The sequence below is a fragment of the Caretta caretta genome, chromosome 6 (assembly GCF_965140235.1).
Source record: "Caretta caretta isolate rCarCar2 chromosome 6, rCarCar1.hap1, whole genome shotgun sequence".
NCBI lineage: Eukaryota > Metazoa > Chordata > Testudines > Cheloniidae > Caretta > Caretta caretta.
Window position 1 is genome coordinate 110285614 of NC_134211.1, and position 18397 is coordinate 110304010.

The 18397-nt window shown below is 40.9% G+C and overlaps 1 protein-coding gene across 1 annotated transcript; it reads left to right on the plus strand.

The window, feature by feature from the left end:
* Positions 1-397: 397 nt before the first annotated feature.
* On the plus strand, positions 398-17440 carry ZNF839 (zinc finger protein 839). The gene is made up of 8 exons (XM_048854891.2): positions 398-1362; positions 3159-4091; positions 8264-8515; positions 9358-9450; positions 9819-9971; positions 11844-11984; positions 14195-14333; positions 16047-17440. Exons 1-8 carry the CDS (start codon positions 517-519, stop codon positions 17048-17050), a joined length of 3561 nt encoding a protein of 1186 aa, XP_048710848.2. The 5' UTR covers positions 398-516; the 3' UTR covers positions 17051-17440.
* The last annotated feature ends 957 nt before the right edge of the window (positions 17441-18397 follow it).

An 18397-nucleotide genomic window follows, 5' to 3' on the forward strand; every position in this document is an offset into this window, starting at 1 on the left:
TTAAACAAAGACTGCGAATGGCTAGCCAACTACAAAAGCAGTTTCTCCTCCCTTGGTGTTCACACCTCAACTGCTAGAAGAGGGCCTCATCCTCCCTGATTGAACTAACCTCGTTATCCCTAGCCTGATTCTTGCTTGCATATTTATACCTGCCTCTGGAAATTTCCACTACATGCATCCGACAAAGTGGGTATTCACCCACAAAAGCTTATGCTCCAATACGTCTGTTAGTCTATAAGGTGCCACAGGACTCTTTGCTCTTGAATGAATGTATACCGAATACAACTGTATCACACTGAAGTTCACTGAGTGCCATCGCACAGGAAAACGCTTTTGAAAGTGTCTTGTCCCTGCTGGGCCCCCGTCGTCCATATGACCACGCCCCTTCCATGATGACGTGTGCAGGCCGCAGGGACGGCCACCATTGGTTCCTGCGTTGCCGGTTCCTCTAGGTTCGCTCCACACCTTTAAGACCTGGGGGCCGAATGCGTCTCCCGTCCCCCGACAGCTGCCAAGATGGCGGCTCCCGGGGATGGGGGCGGCGAGAGCGTGGCAGCGGCATCCCCGCCGTCTCCTGCTGAGGGAGAGCCCCCCGGACCGGCCGCCGCCCGCGGGGCTCTCCACAGCGCGGCGGCCGGGGAGAGGGTTGGCCTGCTGGGACCTGGGTATCTCCCCGGGGCGGTCGCGGCCAGGGCTGACTTGCTGGGTCCGCTGGAGCCTGAGGAGGACGGGGACCTGCTGGGCCCCCCGGAGGCTGGATCTCCCACCGAGGAGGGAGCGGAGGTGCTGGCGGTGACCGAGGTGCTGGCCCAGAGCCTGGCTGCCAGCTCCTCTGCTGTCGGCACCACTCTCTACCTGGAGCCGGGTGGGAGCCTGGTGCAGGGGGCTGTGCTGAGCGCCGAGGAGCGGCTGGTGGCGGCGACCGAGAACCAGGCCGTTGGGCTGCCGGGGAATTTGCCGGCGGAGAAGAGTCAGGCCGAGCCACTGGCTCAGCTTCCCGGCCAGCAGGCCACAGCGACGCCTCTGGCCCCCGAGGAGCTGCAGAGGGTCATCGAACAAGTGAGCAGGGCCCAGAAGCAGCCTCCACCGTCTCTTCTTCCTTCCTCTGGAGCTGGCATTGGGTCCTTATTGTTGCCTCCTCACCGAGGTGGGGGGTACTCGCTACCCCAGGAGATTAGCCTCGTGCCCCCAGCATCAGGGTTCAGCAGATCCCCACAGGGCTGTAGCCTGACTGCTGCCTCCAGGTCCCAGCCAGTGACTAGTATCATGCACAATGCAGCACAGCAGTTGCAGAATGTGGCCCAGCAGGTTGCCCTTCAGCAGGGCAAAGCTATCGGTACCACCAGGTGCCTTGTACACAAGGTAAACGAAGGGGAAGAGGAGATGTCTTAGGAAAGCCAAGGGTCAAGTGAATGGGAAAGTGGTCCCCAATATGGAATTGGGCCTGGGCTTTAGAATGTGCTGAACATTGAATAGTCATGGCCCTTTCTCAGTGATGAAACTGTAGTGAGTGCCAGTGCACCAGTTCCACTGCTCACCTTAATTTCCTGATCAGTTTAACCTACTTTGGAATTTAGATTTCTCCAGTCTCCTAGTTGGAAGACTGGTGTTGGGAGCAGCTCAGTAACAAGGTAGAGGTACATTGTTGAATGGAGGTGACAGGCGCTGGTCAGCGTGACCTATGTTCTAGTCTGTCAGAATAAGCACAGGTGTCCAGCATGATTTGGAAGAACTACTTTACAGTGACTGGGCCAACGTAACCTGTCAGTCTAGTGTATCCGGCAACTGAGTGTTTGGGGTACTTAATTCATGCTAGCCCATTGATCTATGGGGATTTTTTTATTACAGTGGCTGCCTGCTATACTTGAGATTTTAAAGCTGTTTCTATTATAACTTTTGTTTTCATGCACTCTTTAACTTTCCCAAATATTTTCCTTTTGGGCTAAGATTTTCCATGCTTGGTTCTTGCCCAATAGTAACTTTAAAAAAAAAAAAAAAAAGTGAGTAACATTCATTCAGCTGTGTTTGTATTACAGAAGACTGTTTTTAAAAACAGAAAAATCTTTGTTCACACTCTTCTTGTAATAGGAACATTTGAAGTTTGAAATTAGATGTCTGGACTGAATTTAGACTGTCAGCACTTTGGGGCAGGGACTGTATTTTTTTGTTCTGTCCTTTCATACAGTGCTTAGCACAATGGGATCCTGGTCCATGATTAGAGTTTCTGGGCATCACTGTAATACAAGTAATAATAGTGAGTCTTTTCTTTGAGGAATAGTATTTGCTCAATTTCGGGGGGGGGGGGGGATTATTTGACAAAACTAGAATCAATTAACTTGTAGAATTTTTTTTTAAATGGAGAGCTGTCCATTTAAGCCTTGATCTAGCAAAGCACTTAAGCATGTGTTTGTACAGCATCAGAGGGATTATTTGTGTGCTTGCACTCTGGCATGTGCTTAAGTGCTTTGATGAGTGGTTTGCAGCTAGAGAAGTGGACACTTTTCAAGTAAGAAGCAATAGACCGGCTTTGACTCTTCCTCAGTCCCTTGCTAACCCTGTGGTGTGATTTAAAAAAAACAAACAAACAAGACCATAAATAAATAGGATGGAGAGAAGAGGACAGACAGGAGGTGATAGGCTGGTGGCCTGAGTTGTTTATATCATCTTACGGATTTTTTGAACTGTGCATTTATTAGAGTATAACTGTGGCCTAATACTTGGCCTGCAAAATTAATAGACAGTAGGTGCCCTGTGGGTGAGATGTGCTTGTTCAGTTTACAAATTCAGCATAGGTCTAGAGCTTGCAACTGAATCTGCCCATGTGAACCCCATTGACTTCAACAGGGCTCTGTCCAACAGATCCATTTGCAGAAATTATTCTTTAGTTTTTGGCAACTAAATTCATGGTTGATGGACATTACAAATAAAACAATGATATGATATACAAAGTAAACTGAAAATCCTTATCTAAGCAACAAATGCAACTGTATCATAATTTAGTAGCTGGAAGGAAGGAAATATGTACCTTGAGGGTTGTAAGAAAACTGGATGATATATCTAGTTTCTTCATGTTTCACTGTAAGGTCTTATACACAAAGATGTAAAATCTTGATAAATAATATTGTACTTTTACATTCTCAACTTTTTTCCCCCTAAAGCAATTAGAAGCCATTTGTGTTCAAGTGCAGCCGGGGCAGATGAAAGAAAATGAAAAGCCAGTGCCACCTCTTGCAGAAGTCCAGTCCAAAGCTATAACACCGAGTCAGCCAGTTGGTAGGAATTGTGGTCTGTCTAGACTTAATATTATTAATCCCCAGATTATTAGGATACAGCCTGTAACAGGAACTGAGCAGCAACAGTTTTTCTTGCATAGTTCTTCTGAGCCTCCAGTTCAGCTACTTGTGCAGAGACCGTTAGCTCCTGATGGACCAGTGTCAGTGAATAAGATTCCCACACACCAGACATTGAATGGACAAAAAACTACATGTGCCGCAGTGTCTGCTACTGAGTCTCAAAATGTTACTTTGGTGGCAGCCAGTTCAGCAAATACTCTTATCTCGAGCCTTGAGAAAAAGCAAAAAGAAGAACTAAAGCTAAAAAAATCTTTGAAAGTGAAGACTCGTTCTGGACGGATTTCACGTCCTCCAAAATATAAAGCGAAAGATTATAAATTCATTAAAACAGAGGATTTGGCCGACGGTCATCAGTCTGATTCTGATGACTATTCTGAACTAAGCATAGAAGATGACGATGAGGGGAAAGCAAAGGGAACGGATGCATTATTCAATCCTTTGAATTATAACCTGAAGCCCAAAATGTTTAAATGTCAGACTTGTGAAAAATCCTACATAGGAAAAGGAGGATTAGCACGACATTATAAACTTAATCCAGGTCACGGACAATTGGAGTCTTCACAGCAAAAAGTCTCTATGAATAAAACTAACAGAAGTGTGTTTCTGGATATTTCTGGAGGAGCAGAAGATGAAACTATGAGTCTGACGCTCTCGCAACCAATTGCTGTCACTTTAAATAATGAAAATTCCCTAGCTATTGGTTTGGAAGAAACTGCTTCTTCACAGAGTGAGCAACAGGTAAAGTAGTAGTTTGCTTTCTGCATAATACGCAGTTTCATAAACAATATAAAGGCAATTTCACTCCAATATTATTGCAGTTTTAGAACCTTATTCTACACTAATTCATATTCTGAATTCCTATTGCTGGCAATTGGAATTCTTTACATAGATTGAAGTTAGTGGCCTAGGTGTGTGACCAAAAGAGAATAGGAATGAATTAGGAAAAGTTGCAATCTCCTTGTCTGAAACTGCAATAAATATGTATGACCATTGGTTAAGTTTAAAATAACAAATGAACAAAAAATTGTAGTGACCTGCATGGGGAGAATAAGACTTAGACTTTGTAACTAACCTCACTTATTTCCCAGCATTCACATAAGGAAAAAACACTGTGCAGTTCATGTATATTTCATTTTAAAAGGCTTAAAAAAACCCACCTTCTATATTCAGGAGTCAGTTTGACGCATCACTGAAATACAGCCTCTGCTGGGTTGAAACTCAGCTGTCAGTGGACAGCTATGCTGTGTAGTGTACTGTTGGAAGTGAAGCATGACTTCTGCAATTGAAACTATAGAGGGAAATCTAGGGTAGGTAGAATAGAATTTCCTGAGTTAGAAAAATAAGTAGTTTCAGTTGGAGAGGTTCCAAGAAACTGGTTTTAAACTGTCCATTTCATAGTGAAGTGCATTTGTCAATAGAAATGAATGGTCTTTGTAACCTTTTTGCTGCGAAAGAAAGTCTCCACTGTGAACAGTGGAGGTATAATTGTATCACAACTTCCTTTTTAGGAAGACTGTTCTTTTGGATGCAGCAATGTTATATTTGTTGCGTGTTTGTGAATGTGATGTTGCTTCCAGAAGTGTGAATGTGGGTAGTCTGAGACATAGCAAGGTTAGTAGATAATTACAAACACAAAGCAGAGTTTTCTACAACTTAAAAGAACAGAAAGCTCCATGAAGTCAACTGACTCATTATGTAGATCTAATTTGCCTGTGATGGGGACTTAAGAAAAACCTAAAAATGGTCTTTTGAATTTATTTTGCCATAAAATCTTTAGGACTGTTGATTGGCTGAATATAGTGCTACAGAAAATCTGAAATTTCTATCTGACAAATATGAGCCACACAAAATTTCCCCTTGGTAACTGAATGACTTACGAGTCTATAAATTGACTTAATTATTGTTGCTGCTTCAGTCACCAGGCTAGATACTTTTTTTCCCTTGTCCTTTCTTTTTTTTTTTTTTGTCAAATAACTTTATTTTTGTTCATAAGCCATTGTCAGTTATGATCTTTATCAAGAAACATTAAGAGGATTATCAATACAGGTAGATTATGGAGGAAGAGTAGCACCAGTGACCCACACTTCAAATTAAAAACTTCAGTCGCAGTCGAATGAATTTGGTAATTTGCATCTAGTCCTTGATAGGTAAAACTGCACTAAATTTGCGAAATCTGTGCAAAGAGTGGGGATATTGTTGGAGCATAAGCAAGAGGTATTGAAGGTTAGGACTAAGATGCGTTCATAGAACTGAGAGGACGCTTGAATTATTGTAACATTAATGTGATCAGGCAGTTTATAAATATCTTCAAATGGTAATTAATCTTTGGGACATTAATTTTAATATTCTAGCTAGCTAGTGGCTTTCAGTGAGAGATTCTTGGACTCTGTTTTGCCAACTTTTTTCCATGGTAGCTTTGAGACTATTTTTTAAAATTTATATTTTTGTAACTTCTTTTGGTGTAGTGAATATTGTAGTCCTGCATGTCCATTGTTAAATAGGTTGCTTAAATAGCTTGATTTTGTTTGTATTGAGACCACAACAACAGTTTTAAAAAATGATCTGGAAAAATGGGTAAACAGTGAGGTGGCAAAATTTGCAGATGATACAAAACTACTGAAGATGGTTAAGTCCAAAGCAGACTGTGAAGAGTTACAAAGGAATCTCACAAAACTGGGTGACTGGGCAACAAAATGGCAGATGAAATTCAATGTTGATAAATGCAAAGTAATGCGCATTGGAAAACATAATCCCAACTATACATATAAAATGATGGGGGTCTAAATTAGCTATTACTACTACTCTTGGAGTCGTTGTGGGTAGTTCTCTGAAAACATCCACTCAGTGTGCAGCGGCAGTCAAACAGAATGTTGGTAATCATTAAGAAAAGGTTAAGATAATAAGACAGAAAATATATTACCTCTATATAAATACATGGTATGCCCATATCTTGAATACTGCATGCAGATATGGTCACCCCATCTCAAAAAAGATATATTGGAATTGGAAAAGGCTTAGAAAAGGGCAACAAAAATGATTAGGGGTATGGAACAGCTTCTGTATGAGGAGAGATTAATAAGACTGGGACTTTTCAGCTTGGAAAAGAGACGACTAAGGGGGGGGATATGATAGAGGTCTATAAAATCATGACTGGTGTAGAGAAAGTAAATAAGGAAGTGTTATTTACTCCTCATAACACAAGAACTAGGGGTCACCAAATGAAATTAATAGGCAGCAGGTTTAAAACAAACAAAAGGAAGTATTTCTTCACACAACGCACAGTCAATCTGTGGAACTCTTTGCCAGAGGATGTTGCGAAGGCCAAGACTATAATAGGGTTCAAAAAAGAACGCGATAAATTCATGGCGGATAGGTCCAACAATGGCTATTAACCAGAATGGGCAGGGATGGTGTCCCTAGCCTCTGTTTGCCGGAAGCTGGGAATGGGTGACGGGATGGATCACCTGATGATTACCTGTTCTGTTCATTCCTTCTGGGGCACCTGGGATTGGCCACTGTCAGAAGACAGGATGCTGGGCTAGATGGACCTTTGATCTGACCCAGTATGGCTGTTCTTATGTTCTTAAAAATAGGGAAACAAGATTCAGGGTAGCCTGAACTTGACCTCCTGTGCTCACTGCAGAAACTGTTTGTTTGACAGTATTTTGAGGGAAAGCTGAAGGTATAGTGTCTGGAATAGGAGATAGTTTCTTTGGTATTCTGGCTGGCTGAGTTAATTTGTTTCATTCCATTTGATTGTTTAATGCTGCTGCTGCATTGAGTCTGTTATTCATATATGAACTTAATACTGCTGAGCATAAGCGCTGACTCTGTGGGTGCTTCAGGGCTGGAGCACCCATGGGGAAAAATTAGTGGGTGCTCCACACCCACTGGCAGCCAAGCCCCCTCCTCCTTGCCTCCTTCCCCCCACCGAGCGTGCTGCATCCCTGCACCTCCCCCTCCCTCCCAGCGCTTCCCGCCCCCCACCACCTAACAGCTGTTTGGCGGTGCTTAGGAGCCTCCGGGAGGGAGGGGGAGGAGTGGGGATGCAGCACGCTCAGGGCAGGAGGTGGAGAAGAGGTGGGGTAGGGGAAGGGGGTGGAATGGGGTAGGAAGGGGGTAGGGACTTTGGGGAAGGGGTGGAATGGGGGCAGGGCAAGGGCAGTGCATGAGTGGGGCCAGGGGTGGGGGAGGGTCGAGCACCCACCAGGCAGAGGGAAAGTTGGCACCTATACTTCTGAGTGGTCATTATGATATTGTAAAACTAACCATCAGGGCAACTAGAGCTTTTTGTTTAGATCTATTATACTATTGTTTAAATCTAAATTAATAATATAAAACCATTTTATTTCATCTTTTAAAATAAAAGATACCATCTTTGAATCAGAAAGCACTTTGACAAGACCGTAGGCTACTCTTGTTTATGATCAAATTCCCTTTGTGTTGTGTATAATACTTAATTTAATGGATCGGCAGGAGAACTAACATTACAAATAGTGACAACAAATTACAGAAGCAGGTGTGTCCCTAGCCTCTTCCTAATTTAATCCTGCAAATACTAATGCAGCTATACTTATCATATCAAATAATACTGAAATTGCATAGTAAATGTTCTTAACTTCAAGTTAGTTTCATAATGGCCATACTGGGTCAGACCAATGGTCCATCTAGCCCAGTATCCTGTTTTCCGACAGTGGCCAATGCCAGGTGCTTCACAGGGAATGAACAGAATGGGCAATCAAGTGATTGTCCTGTTGTCCATTCCCAGCTTCTGGCAAAGAGAGGCTAGGGATACTCAGAGCATTTGGTTGAATAATTTCGCTAAATATTTTAAACTGAGATTTTCTCAGCAGCATATTGAGGGAGGGAGACTGTTTTAATGATTCTTGTTTTTTTTTTTTTTTATAAAGACTGGTAAATCTGCAGCAGACAGACCTTTGTTGGCAGCACAACAAAATGAGACTGATTTAGTACATCAGGGACCTGGAATGCCAAATGGACCTGGAAGACCCAGACGACCTAAAAGACGTGGCCGACCGAGGATGACTGGAAGATCAATGTGTTCGGGAAGACTTAGTAGACCTGGTCGGTCCCCTTCTCAGTCGCTTAGTAATGTGGCAACAGAACACATCATATTTAGAAGAAAGGCTGGACTAAAAGAGGTACGGTTCCCTTCTGCAGTTATTTCATATGTACCTTTTTTCCCCCACCTGCTGCCAAAATCTGATAAATTTAATCAAAATGTAGTGAGGGTGTGCTTTCCAAGGAGCTGCTGCATGTTTGACATATAGCTAGACATGTATGTGCATAAATGAGGAGCCCTGGGGATTATTTAAATACCAAAGTTAAATTTTAAATAAGTTCTTAAGCAAAACACACAAATCAAGTTATAGGTAAAAGATACAGATTTTTTTTTTTTTTTTTTTTTTTTTTTTGAAACTGGCCCTGTGGATAATAATTATTGACCTCTTGGTAATTTGATGCACTCTTGGCTCTGTTTTGGGGAAAAATAATTAGTAGTGCCACTGCTACTATGTGTGTCTATTAATATATAAAAATTGTGTGTAATAAAAATGAGTCCATCTTATTCTAAACATACTTTTCTTACGATCTAAGTAATTGTCATGTTTTTCTGAGCTTCCTGCACATCACTGTGGATTGAGCTTGTGGTTGTGCTTATTTGCTTAATTCATTAAGGTCTACTTTTCTTTTCATATAAGTACACAATTGTTACTGAGACTGATCATTAACTTCTTGTGCTGAAAGAATGGACCATACCCTTAACTTTTCTGGTCAAATATTTACATTCACATTTATTCTTAAAAGCCACTTAATTTTATTGATCCTGTAAAAGAAAGTGAATTGGTCCTTACCACATGCCATTTCTGTAATAGTGACTATTGGGTCCTGTAGTGGAGAACTAAGATTTTACATTATGAATTAAGGGATGATTAGCATATATTGGCTTTTTTCCCCTTAAAGAAACTATTTTGGTGTTTACCAGCTAATCCAACAATGTGACAATGAAGATTTAATGGAGCTGGCTCTTCCCCGCCTGACAAAGCTTGTTACTGTGTTTGAATTTCTACTGATGAAGGTGAGCTTTTCTCATCATGTACATATATTAAATTATTGGAGATTTTATCATTCATGTACACCATGAAAACTTCTCTGGGAATTAATCTTAGTTCCATGCGTTATACATATGAAGGCTGAAGACATTTTAGAGTTCACGCTTGAGTCTCATGTAGTTAAAGATTGATAGTTTGCCAGATTATACTTTTCATTTTTGCTGCCTGCTTCATCAGTGCTATTTCTGAAGATTTTACAATCCTTTCTTTTCTGGACTGATTGGTAAGGTTAATAAAATGAGGACTGAAAAAAGTGCTAAGCAAAACAAATCTATATGTTGCTTATTTAATTAATTATCTTTCATATTTAATGTTCTTGCTTGCTTCTGTTTAGGTTGAAAAAGGTTACCCAGCAAAAGCCTTTTTTCCAGATGTTTATAGAGAATTTGAAGAGTTACATAATATGGTAAAGAAAATGTCTCAAGACCATTTCAGTAATTCTGATTTTCTGAGTTATCAGCAGCCTGTGGAAATAAAAGATCCCAAGGTAAGAGGACACATTTTGGAGGAGGTATTTTAGGGAATGTTCAGCAATGTTTCTCTCTTGCTAAGCATTATATAGCATAAGTGAACAGAAAAGCAACTTCCTGGTAAGAGAAAATGGAGATAAAGTGTAAACTGAAGGACACATATCAAAAGATTTAAAGATATTTATCTTTTGGAATTTGATCAGTAATAAAAAATATTTGATTAAACCACAGCCTTAGGTGATATCTGACTACAAATTACAAAATGCAAATCAAAACCCCAGGTGCTTAGAGTAATGTGAAGCTATGCTTCGCTGCCAGGGGTACTTTGGTGACTCAACATAATCTCTGATGGACAGTAGCATTAACAGAATCTCATCCCATCTTTGGCTAGAAAGGAAGTGGCCAAGACATGAGGCCCTTGGGGATGAGCTAAAATAAGTGGTATTTGAGGATCTGACAGAGATGCAAAGAGCCTCCTGCAGACAAATCCATTGTATTTGCCAAAGTTTATTTTCTAGTAAACATTACAGTTTAAAGATGCCCTATAATTGAACCATTTGAAAATGTATTTATTTTTAATTTTTCAATGAAAGTATAAATTCAGCAAGCTCATTAACAGAACATAATCAAACTGAGGCATGTAACACAACAAAGATTAGTTCTTTAATAGCTTTTTCAGTTTTTAAAGCTTGTTTGTGCAGATGATGATAATACAAATGTGTGCTGGTGTAAAGAGTTCAGTTTTTCCAGACGCTACTTCACTTCTTAGCATTCGGTGAGAGAGAGAGAGTTATATTGGAATCTCACATCTCTTACAGTTCCTGATGCTTGGGATGAAATGACTCTCTATAAGTAATGATGTATCACTGTTGAATTTTCAGTAGTGAATAACACAATATTTTGTACATATTACTGCTGGCAAAACTTTTAAAGTACAAAAAACATGATCAGTATTTTACAAGGCACAAAAGACTGTCTCTGCTCCAAAGATCTTAAATTGAGTGAGACCAAGAGAAGACAGGACAAACTGGAAAATCGAGGGGAGGAAGGGAAGAAAGGAAATAGAGTAATCCTCAGTAAAAATGAAATACAGTATGCAGTTTTAGCATTGGCTAATCGAATATTTGTTTTTCAGAATAAATCGTGGCAGAATCATAATATATACCAAAAGTTTGCCTTGTATTACTATTACATGTGTTCATCTGACTTTATCTCGTGCAATTGCTCAATCATGATGTTTCCTCTTTGGAGAAATGAAATTGTACCAATTTAAAGGGACATTGTCAAGGTTGGTAGGCCCAAAATTTGACCTACCTCTTTTGCTTCTTTTTGCAAAGTCCATGTATAATACTTTGATTTTTTTTTTTAAACACATGCTGTAATGTGCTTTTAAAAAAAAAAAAAAAGTCCAGCATTCATGAGAAACCCTATACTAACAAACCAATGCGTTCACAAAATAGAGCAAAAATTGGTAAGAGAATGTGTTCGGAGTCTGAAGATACAAAGGGATTTAAAAAAATAAAGACTGGGAGAACTTTAAGTCATGAGCAAACTTTAGTGTCCTTTGTTAAACTCTGCTGTTCAGTAACTTACTCTGGTACTGTGAGCCATATCCACTACATTCCTAGTTCTTGCTCTAAGCTTACCTTCTTGATTTTTACTTTTAGCTGTTATATAGGAGATGCTTAATCTGAATGGAGGCTAATTGTAGAAGTTATTGTAATCTAAAATAGCTCAAGAAGCTGTATATATGTTTTGACTGATAGAGTGGACCCCAGTGTTGAATGTCTTTCTAGATCAGTTTAGAGACATATTTGACTATATAAGTATTGAAAATTTGGTGTTGGAGAAACCACACTTATATTTTGTTATCCCAAATTATTTTATAGGTTGCTGAATCACTAGGAATTACAGAGAAGCTTCTTGGAAAACAAAAGTTACAAGCTATAGACTCCTCCACACAATGTATAATTAAAACAGTTGGTGAACAAATGTTTACAGAGATATCAGGGAAAAAACGAGCAAATGAGGTACAGAATAATTGTGAACTTAATATATAAACAAGTTAAAGCCTCTTTAAAATATGGTAATGTGAATATTCAAGAAATAAATTATAACAGTGTTACCTGACTTCTATTAAAGTGATGGTTCCGGATATAACTGCGTTTTCTGAGTCAATAACACTGAAATATTGGATTGGGGGGTATTTAAGAAGAGATCAAAATTAGCTAGGTAAAGAGTTTAGCTTTTCAGTGTGTTTCTGCCCTTACTCTTTCATTAAGGATGCGCTAATCCTGGGGACTGGGTTCAGCTGCCCCCCGCCCAGCTTCATCTGTGGGACTCTGGGGGTGGGCTTCAGCACCCTCCCTGCTCCGGCATTGGGCTCTGGGCTTCAGCCCCCTCCTCCATTGTACCCATGGGGCTCTGGCTCTGGGCTTCAGCCCAGGGCAGTGGTACTTCAGCAGGGCTGACCTGATTGGGAGCTGTGATCAGGAGAGGAGGAGTTGAGTGAACCTGGGGTGCAAGGCTGTGGAAGGGAGCTCGGGGCAATGGGGTGTGGGGGAAGCAGCAAGGTCTGGGGGCAGAGAAGGGCCAGGAGAATCTGTGGGGGGCCAAGGGAGGCAGCAGAAAAGACCCCTACATAAATAAATTGCAATGATTTGGACATGTATGTGCATATTTATTTGTTTTTCCTAAAGATTATTAAGTATTATAGGAAAATTTGTCAGAGTGGCCACCAGCAAGAGTTCATGGGCGCATTCTGAGGCCACCAAACATTTTGTTGAGAACCCCTGATCTAAAGCAGGATCTGGCAGGCTGACCTGAAGTATCATGCTGTTGGAAGAGAACAGTAGCTTGGTTGGAAAAAGTGGGCTGGCCAGCATGCAAATTTAAGTAGTGGGGGAGAAGTGAGTGCTGCAGCTAATTAGGCTAACAGTGGTGAGTGAAACCAGCCCATTTGTGTCTGAAAGGATCAGATTAGCATATTTAATCTGTTGCCTGTGGCTGTAGCAGTGAGCAGATAGTTTCCTCTCCTCTGATAGCAGCCTCAGTTCAGACTTGGTCTACTCTGTACTACAGAGTTAGGTTGATGTAAGGCAGCTTATATCCACGTAATTATGTCAGTGTCTACAGTAGAATGCTGCTTCCACCCAAGTAAGTGACCTGTTACACCGACATAACAGGTCCACCTCCATGAGAGGCACAGCACTTCTGTTGGTGTAGTTAGGGTGATGCAGTGTCCATGCAGACACTGTTACTTACATCACCTCTGGGCTGTCATTCTGTCAGCAGCACCTGCTTATAACTTGGAGCTGTGAAATTGACAAGAATGTCAATTTCACCGCTGGTAGTCTTGGTTCTGTGAAATTGAGCCTGGCCAATTACTTGTCTCCAGCTGGGAGCCTTGCCCAGTGCTGAGCTCCCAGTGTTCTCAGAGCACCACTGCTCTGAGTCAGAGACAATAACAGCCGTGAAATGGACAAGAATGTCAATTTCCCTGCTGGTAGGCTCCATGTTGTGAAATTGAACCAGTTGGACTCACAGCTGGGACTGCTATCCCGAGGCCAGGGCTCCAGCTGTGAGCCTCACCTGGCTGTTAGTGTGCCATGTTGGCTGTCAGTGCCTTGCAATGCCCCACTTTAGTCAGTGCAAGCGCTCCTCGTGAGGATGTGCTCCACTGGTTGAAGGAAGGCAATGTGATACCAACAGCCGACTGAATTACCATGGTGGCCATAAGTCAACCTAAATAAGTCGTCCTAATTTTATACAGTAGACGAGCCCTCAGAGCTATCTATAGAGAGGAGTGATGGCAGCATCTTCCCTTTTTTCTGCCTGTGCTTAAACTTATGACCTTGTCAGCCTTCCCACCCCCACTCGCACTTCTCATGTCAGGGAGTTCACTGCCCTTTACTGAAGCTGAAGAGGGGAGGGAGGAGAGATTTTCTTCTATAGTAGGTACTACTTATGTGTGAGCTGTCCCAGATCTTATTAGTGAGACTTCTCTCAGACCCATCCCTCAAATTGTGAAGCAAGGCCAGGTTTCTTAAAAGATTTCAAAACTAAAAGACAAGAAAACATCTTTACAAAGTTCTAGATTGTGTTTAGAATTTATTTTAAGGGCCTCCTAGCTTTGAAAAACTGTTGTAGATGGGAGTAATGTTTCACTTAATACTAGAAAAGATTACAAATTGTCTGTTTCTGCAAGTGATAGCAAATCTGCTAGGTTTTATATTGACAGAGTTCATATGAAGAACTGTTGCCATCAGCTAAAAGGACCAGAGTAGAAGGCATATTGGAGAACGTGAAAGATGTTTATGCTAGCCAAAATGGAGAAGAGGAAAAGAGCTGGAACTTGTCTACGCTGACTACAAAAGACGGTAACATTTAACTTTTAACTTACTAACTCTGTTCTGTTTATGGTGAATGTCAGTTAATTCCATTATCTTGTGTTGTCTCTAAAGATGTATGACCATGCCTTCAACTTAGTCTTGGACTTGTTTCTGTAGGTCCTTAAATGATTGTTTAGCTGAGAAGTTTGAATTAAGAATATTATTTATTTGTATTATCATAGTGTCTAGGAGCCCCTATCATGGACCAGGATCCCATTGTACTAGGGACCATACAAACACCGAAAAGACAGAATGTGGGGCAGAGTATAGATCAAATCAGTGTAAGGACTATATCTTTTTATATAGCTGTTCTTTTGCCACTAGTACAAGCTTCTGTGCTTTAGCTCATTTGATTTTTGCCCCTTCTTCCCTTTCACTTTTTGTGATCCCTCACAAGACCACATTCCTCTTAGCTCATTTACAAGAGGATTTTCTGCTGTACTTTCATTTGTTTAAAAATTCAGTAAAGTTAAACAGTATCTGATTCATTAGTACTTCCGCTAAGGTTTGTGTTAGGTTTTAAAGTGGAGCTGTGCCTTAAACTAACTATATAAAAATGGCACTTTCTTACCTGACAGGTCTCCTGTGTAGTCAATATGTTAATGACAAAAACAAGTTTTGACTCTTGTTAACCATGAAGAGGAAACAGCTAAAATTGAATGAGTTGGCATATCAGTATTTGTTATTGAGTTTGATTTTTTTTACTAAGGTCCAATCGACTATACCTGTGAAAACCTATTAAAGTAACAAAGTTGCACGGGTGCAGGAGGCAAGATTTTGGAGGAGCCATAGGAAGTCAGTCTGCGTACACACAGCTAGAATGCTAGGTGCACTTGCATCATCTCTGTAAACAGTTCTGTTAATAAACAGCCAGATTAATTTTAGTAACATACAGTCTTCTCATGTTATTACCCAGCATGCGGTATGTGTAACATCTACCCTCTATAGCAGTGGTGGGCAACCTGCGGCCCACAGGCTGCACGCGGCCCGTCAGGGTAATCCACTGGCGGGCTGCAAGACATTTTCTTTACACTAACTGTCCACAAGCACAGCTGCCCGGAGCAACCAGTGGCTGCGGTTCACCGTTCCCTGCCAATGGGAGCTGCGGGAAGTGGTATGGGTTGCAGGGACATGCTGGATGCCACTTCCCACAGCTCCCATTGGCCAGGAATGGCGAACCACGGCCAGTGGGAGCTGTGGGCGGCCATGCCTGTGGACAGTCAACATAAACGAAATGTCTTGCAGTCTGCCAGCGGATTACCTTGACGCTTTGGGAAAAGCAAAAGGGGCATAATTTGGCTGCTGTTGTATCTTTTATTACTAGTATCATGCACGATGGAAAGAACCCAGCATATCTTTGATCACAGGCTGTTTTCAGGACTCTGACAAAAAAACAACCACCACCCTCTCATAAACTAAGATCATTTGATATGGAGCCATTGGGAGAATAAATATGGAACCTACCAGAGCTACTTCTAGAACCTGAGTAGAAGTATACTTCTGATATTTTAGAAAGTATTTTTGTACTGTTATTCATATGGGCAATAGCATAATTCTGTTCCAAGAATCCAACACTACTTGATGGGAGGGAAAACTAGATAAAATCTTAGAAAGATGCTTGTAGAAAATTACTTTTGAGAGTCCAAAATCATATTGTTGTACAACATGCTGTAACTTTTTTTTTTCCCCTCAACTGTTCAGGTTTTAATCCACTAAATGGGGTGTCTGTGCTCTCCGAAGACCGCGGTATTACTCCTTGCACAACTGGAAGTGCAAAGCATACGGGTGAGCAACGTAAATCATTTGATTTAGAAACTAGAACTAACTCTGCAAATTCAGATATCTTTCAGTCCATGAGAATGGAATGCTCTCAACCCGTAAGTATACAGGGACCAGATAGTACAAGTAACACATCTCCACCATGTACTGAAGTACCGTTGCATGCTGAAGCAGATAACTCACCAGAAGAATTTGTTCAAGCACATTTTGTAAATGAGAACACAGCAGATGGACTGACAAGTTCTGAATTTTGTAACTGCATGGTATCAGAAGATGTGATTGATAATCAGAGTACCAACTTGTCAATGAACGAAGAAGGTGATCATAATGGAAAATATCAGAAACTTCAAGATGAAGAAAACCAGAGTTACACTATTACCAGTGAACAGTCTGAACAACTTAATGATGCTGATATTGCTGATCAGATGCAGCAGCTTGAAAAAGTCTTTTCAACAAGTATTGTGCCAGTAGACCATTCATACAAGACTCAAACTGACCCACATCAGAATCCTGTACAGGAAACCTCCATATCCATTCGGGAGAATCTTGAAAGTTCAATTAAAAACTTGAATGAATTCTCTTGTGGGCTAGAGGAACAACATGCTGGACAACATGAGCTAGAGAATGCAGTTACTGTAGGTGAAACTGTAGCCTTTGAGATTGCTGATGAGAGCCATGAATTCTTGTCTCAGGGACACGAACAGATCTTTATTCAGACTGCAGATGGGCTTATTCTATCTCATCCAGGTACTGCTGTTCTGTCTCAAGCAGAAGGCATTGTGATTGTAACTAATGCTGATGGTACTACAATGCACATTCGCACCCCTGAGGGGGTTCCTTTGGAAACTGTGGAAGCACTACTGGCAATGGAAGCGGATGGCCAAAGCGAAGATATTTTGCTCTCGCAAAGTGAAGTGGAGCCATAAATATAAACATCTGTTTTATTTATACATGCTTTCTTCTGGAAAAGACTGATCATATCAAATGTATATTTTTCTAATGTGAATATTGAAATTAACTTATTTGTAAACATTTCTATGACATGTACTTTTTTAAAACTTATGTTTATATTAGCAGTATTGCAACCAAAAATTCTAAGGAATGACTTTTGATTCAACTTGTGCTCTTAATTGAGTGTGTGTGAGGGGACGTGTGGATACCTGTCAACCTTAGTTTTGATGCACTGTTACCTTTTTTGTTTTACTCTTTGGCCCAACAGAAATGCAATATAATGTGTTGCACTGCCTGTTGTCAGTGCTTTGCTGTATACTGGCAACCTGTATATGGGCAAAATAAAAACATTAAAAGGAGCTGTATTTTCTGTATATTAGAGGTTTTATCTTACCTGTACTAGAGCATTTTATCTTAATTGCAGTGTGTTGAATATTCAAGTTAACTTATTTTATTAGTGCACGTGACTTGTCACACAAATGTATAACTGGAAAAATAACTTATCAGCATTTCAGTATTCCAAGTAAACTTTCGTTTTTCAAAAATGATACGGTGAAAGGTGACAGTATAAACGCCAAGATCACAACACAGCTCAGCATGGGCTACTATCCAGGCTTGACTTCTGTAAGATAGCAGGCAAAGATACCAGTCCTGTAGAACCCCAAAGCATTATCTGATTCCTGCTAATGTTCTGAAGAGTATCTGACCAGGTTTGTTTAAGATGCAAGGTAAAGTCAAATAGTGCTGATGCTGTATGACAACCAATTGAGATGCTTATCTGAACATTAATCTGCATTTTTTATATGATAGCTAGTTTTTTCTTCAATTTCCTTCCTCTCACAGGCTCTTCTTCTTCTGTGATAGAACTTTGTATAAGACCCCATGTTTTTGGCCAAACAGAAGCACCATCTTTCAGAGACTGTCACTATTAAGTAAGCTTTGGTCTTGCTAATAACAAAGCAGACCTCTACCCTTAGATCAGCCCAGTCTTCATCATATTTAAAAAAGTTTTTCTCCTAGACATAGCACTGAATTTTAACCTCTTATCTAAGCAAGATAAGGGAGAAGCTGACAAAGTTTCTGCTGCCCATTAGCTGCTAGTATCTTCTATCTCACTGGCAGGCTTCAGAACATGACCTGGTACTGACACAGCATTAAATATAATGCTCTGGTGGATGACCACCACCTGTCTAGACAAGTGAAGTACATTCATATTCATCCCGATTACTATTGATCACCCAAATAAGCCTGTCTGCTCTAAAATGCTGCCTAGGTGACCACAAACATCCTTAAATAGCTAATGACCTTCCTCTTTTTCTTAC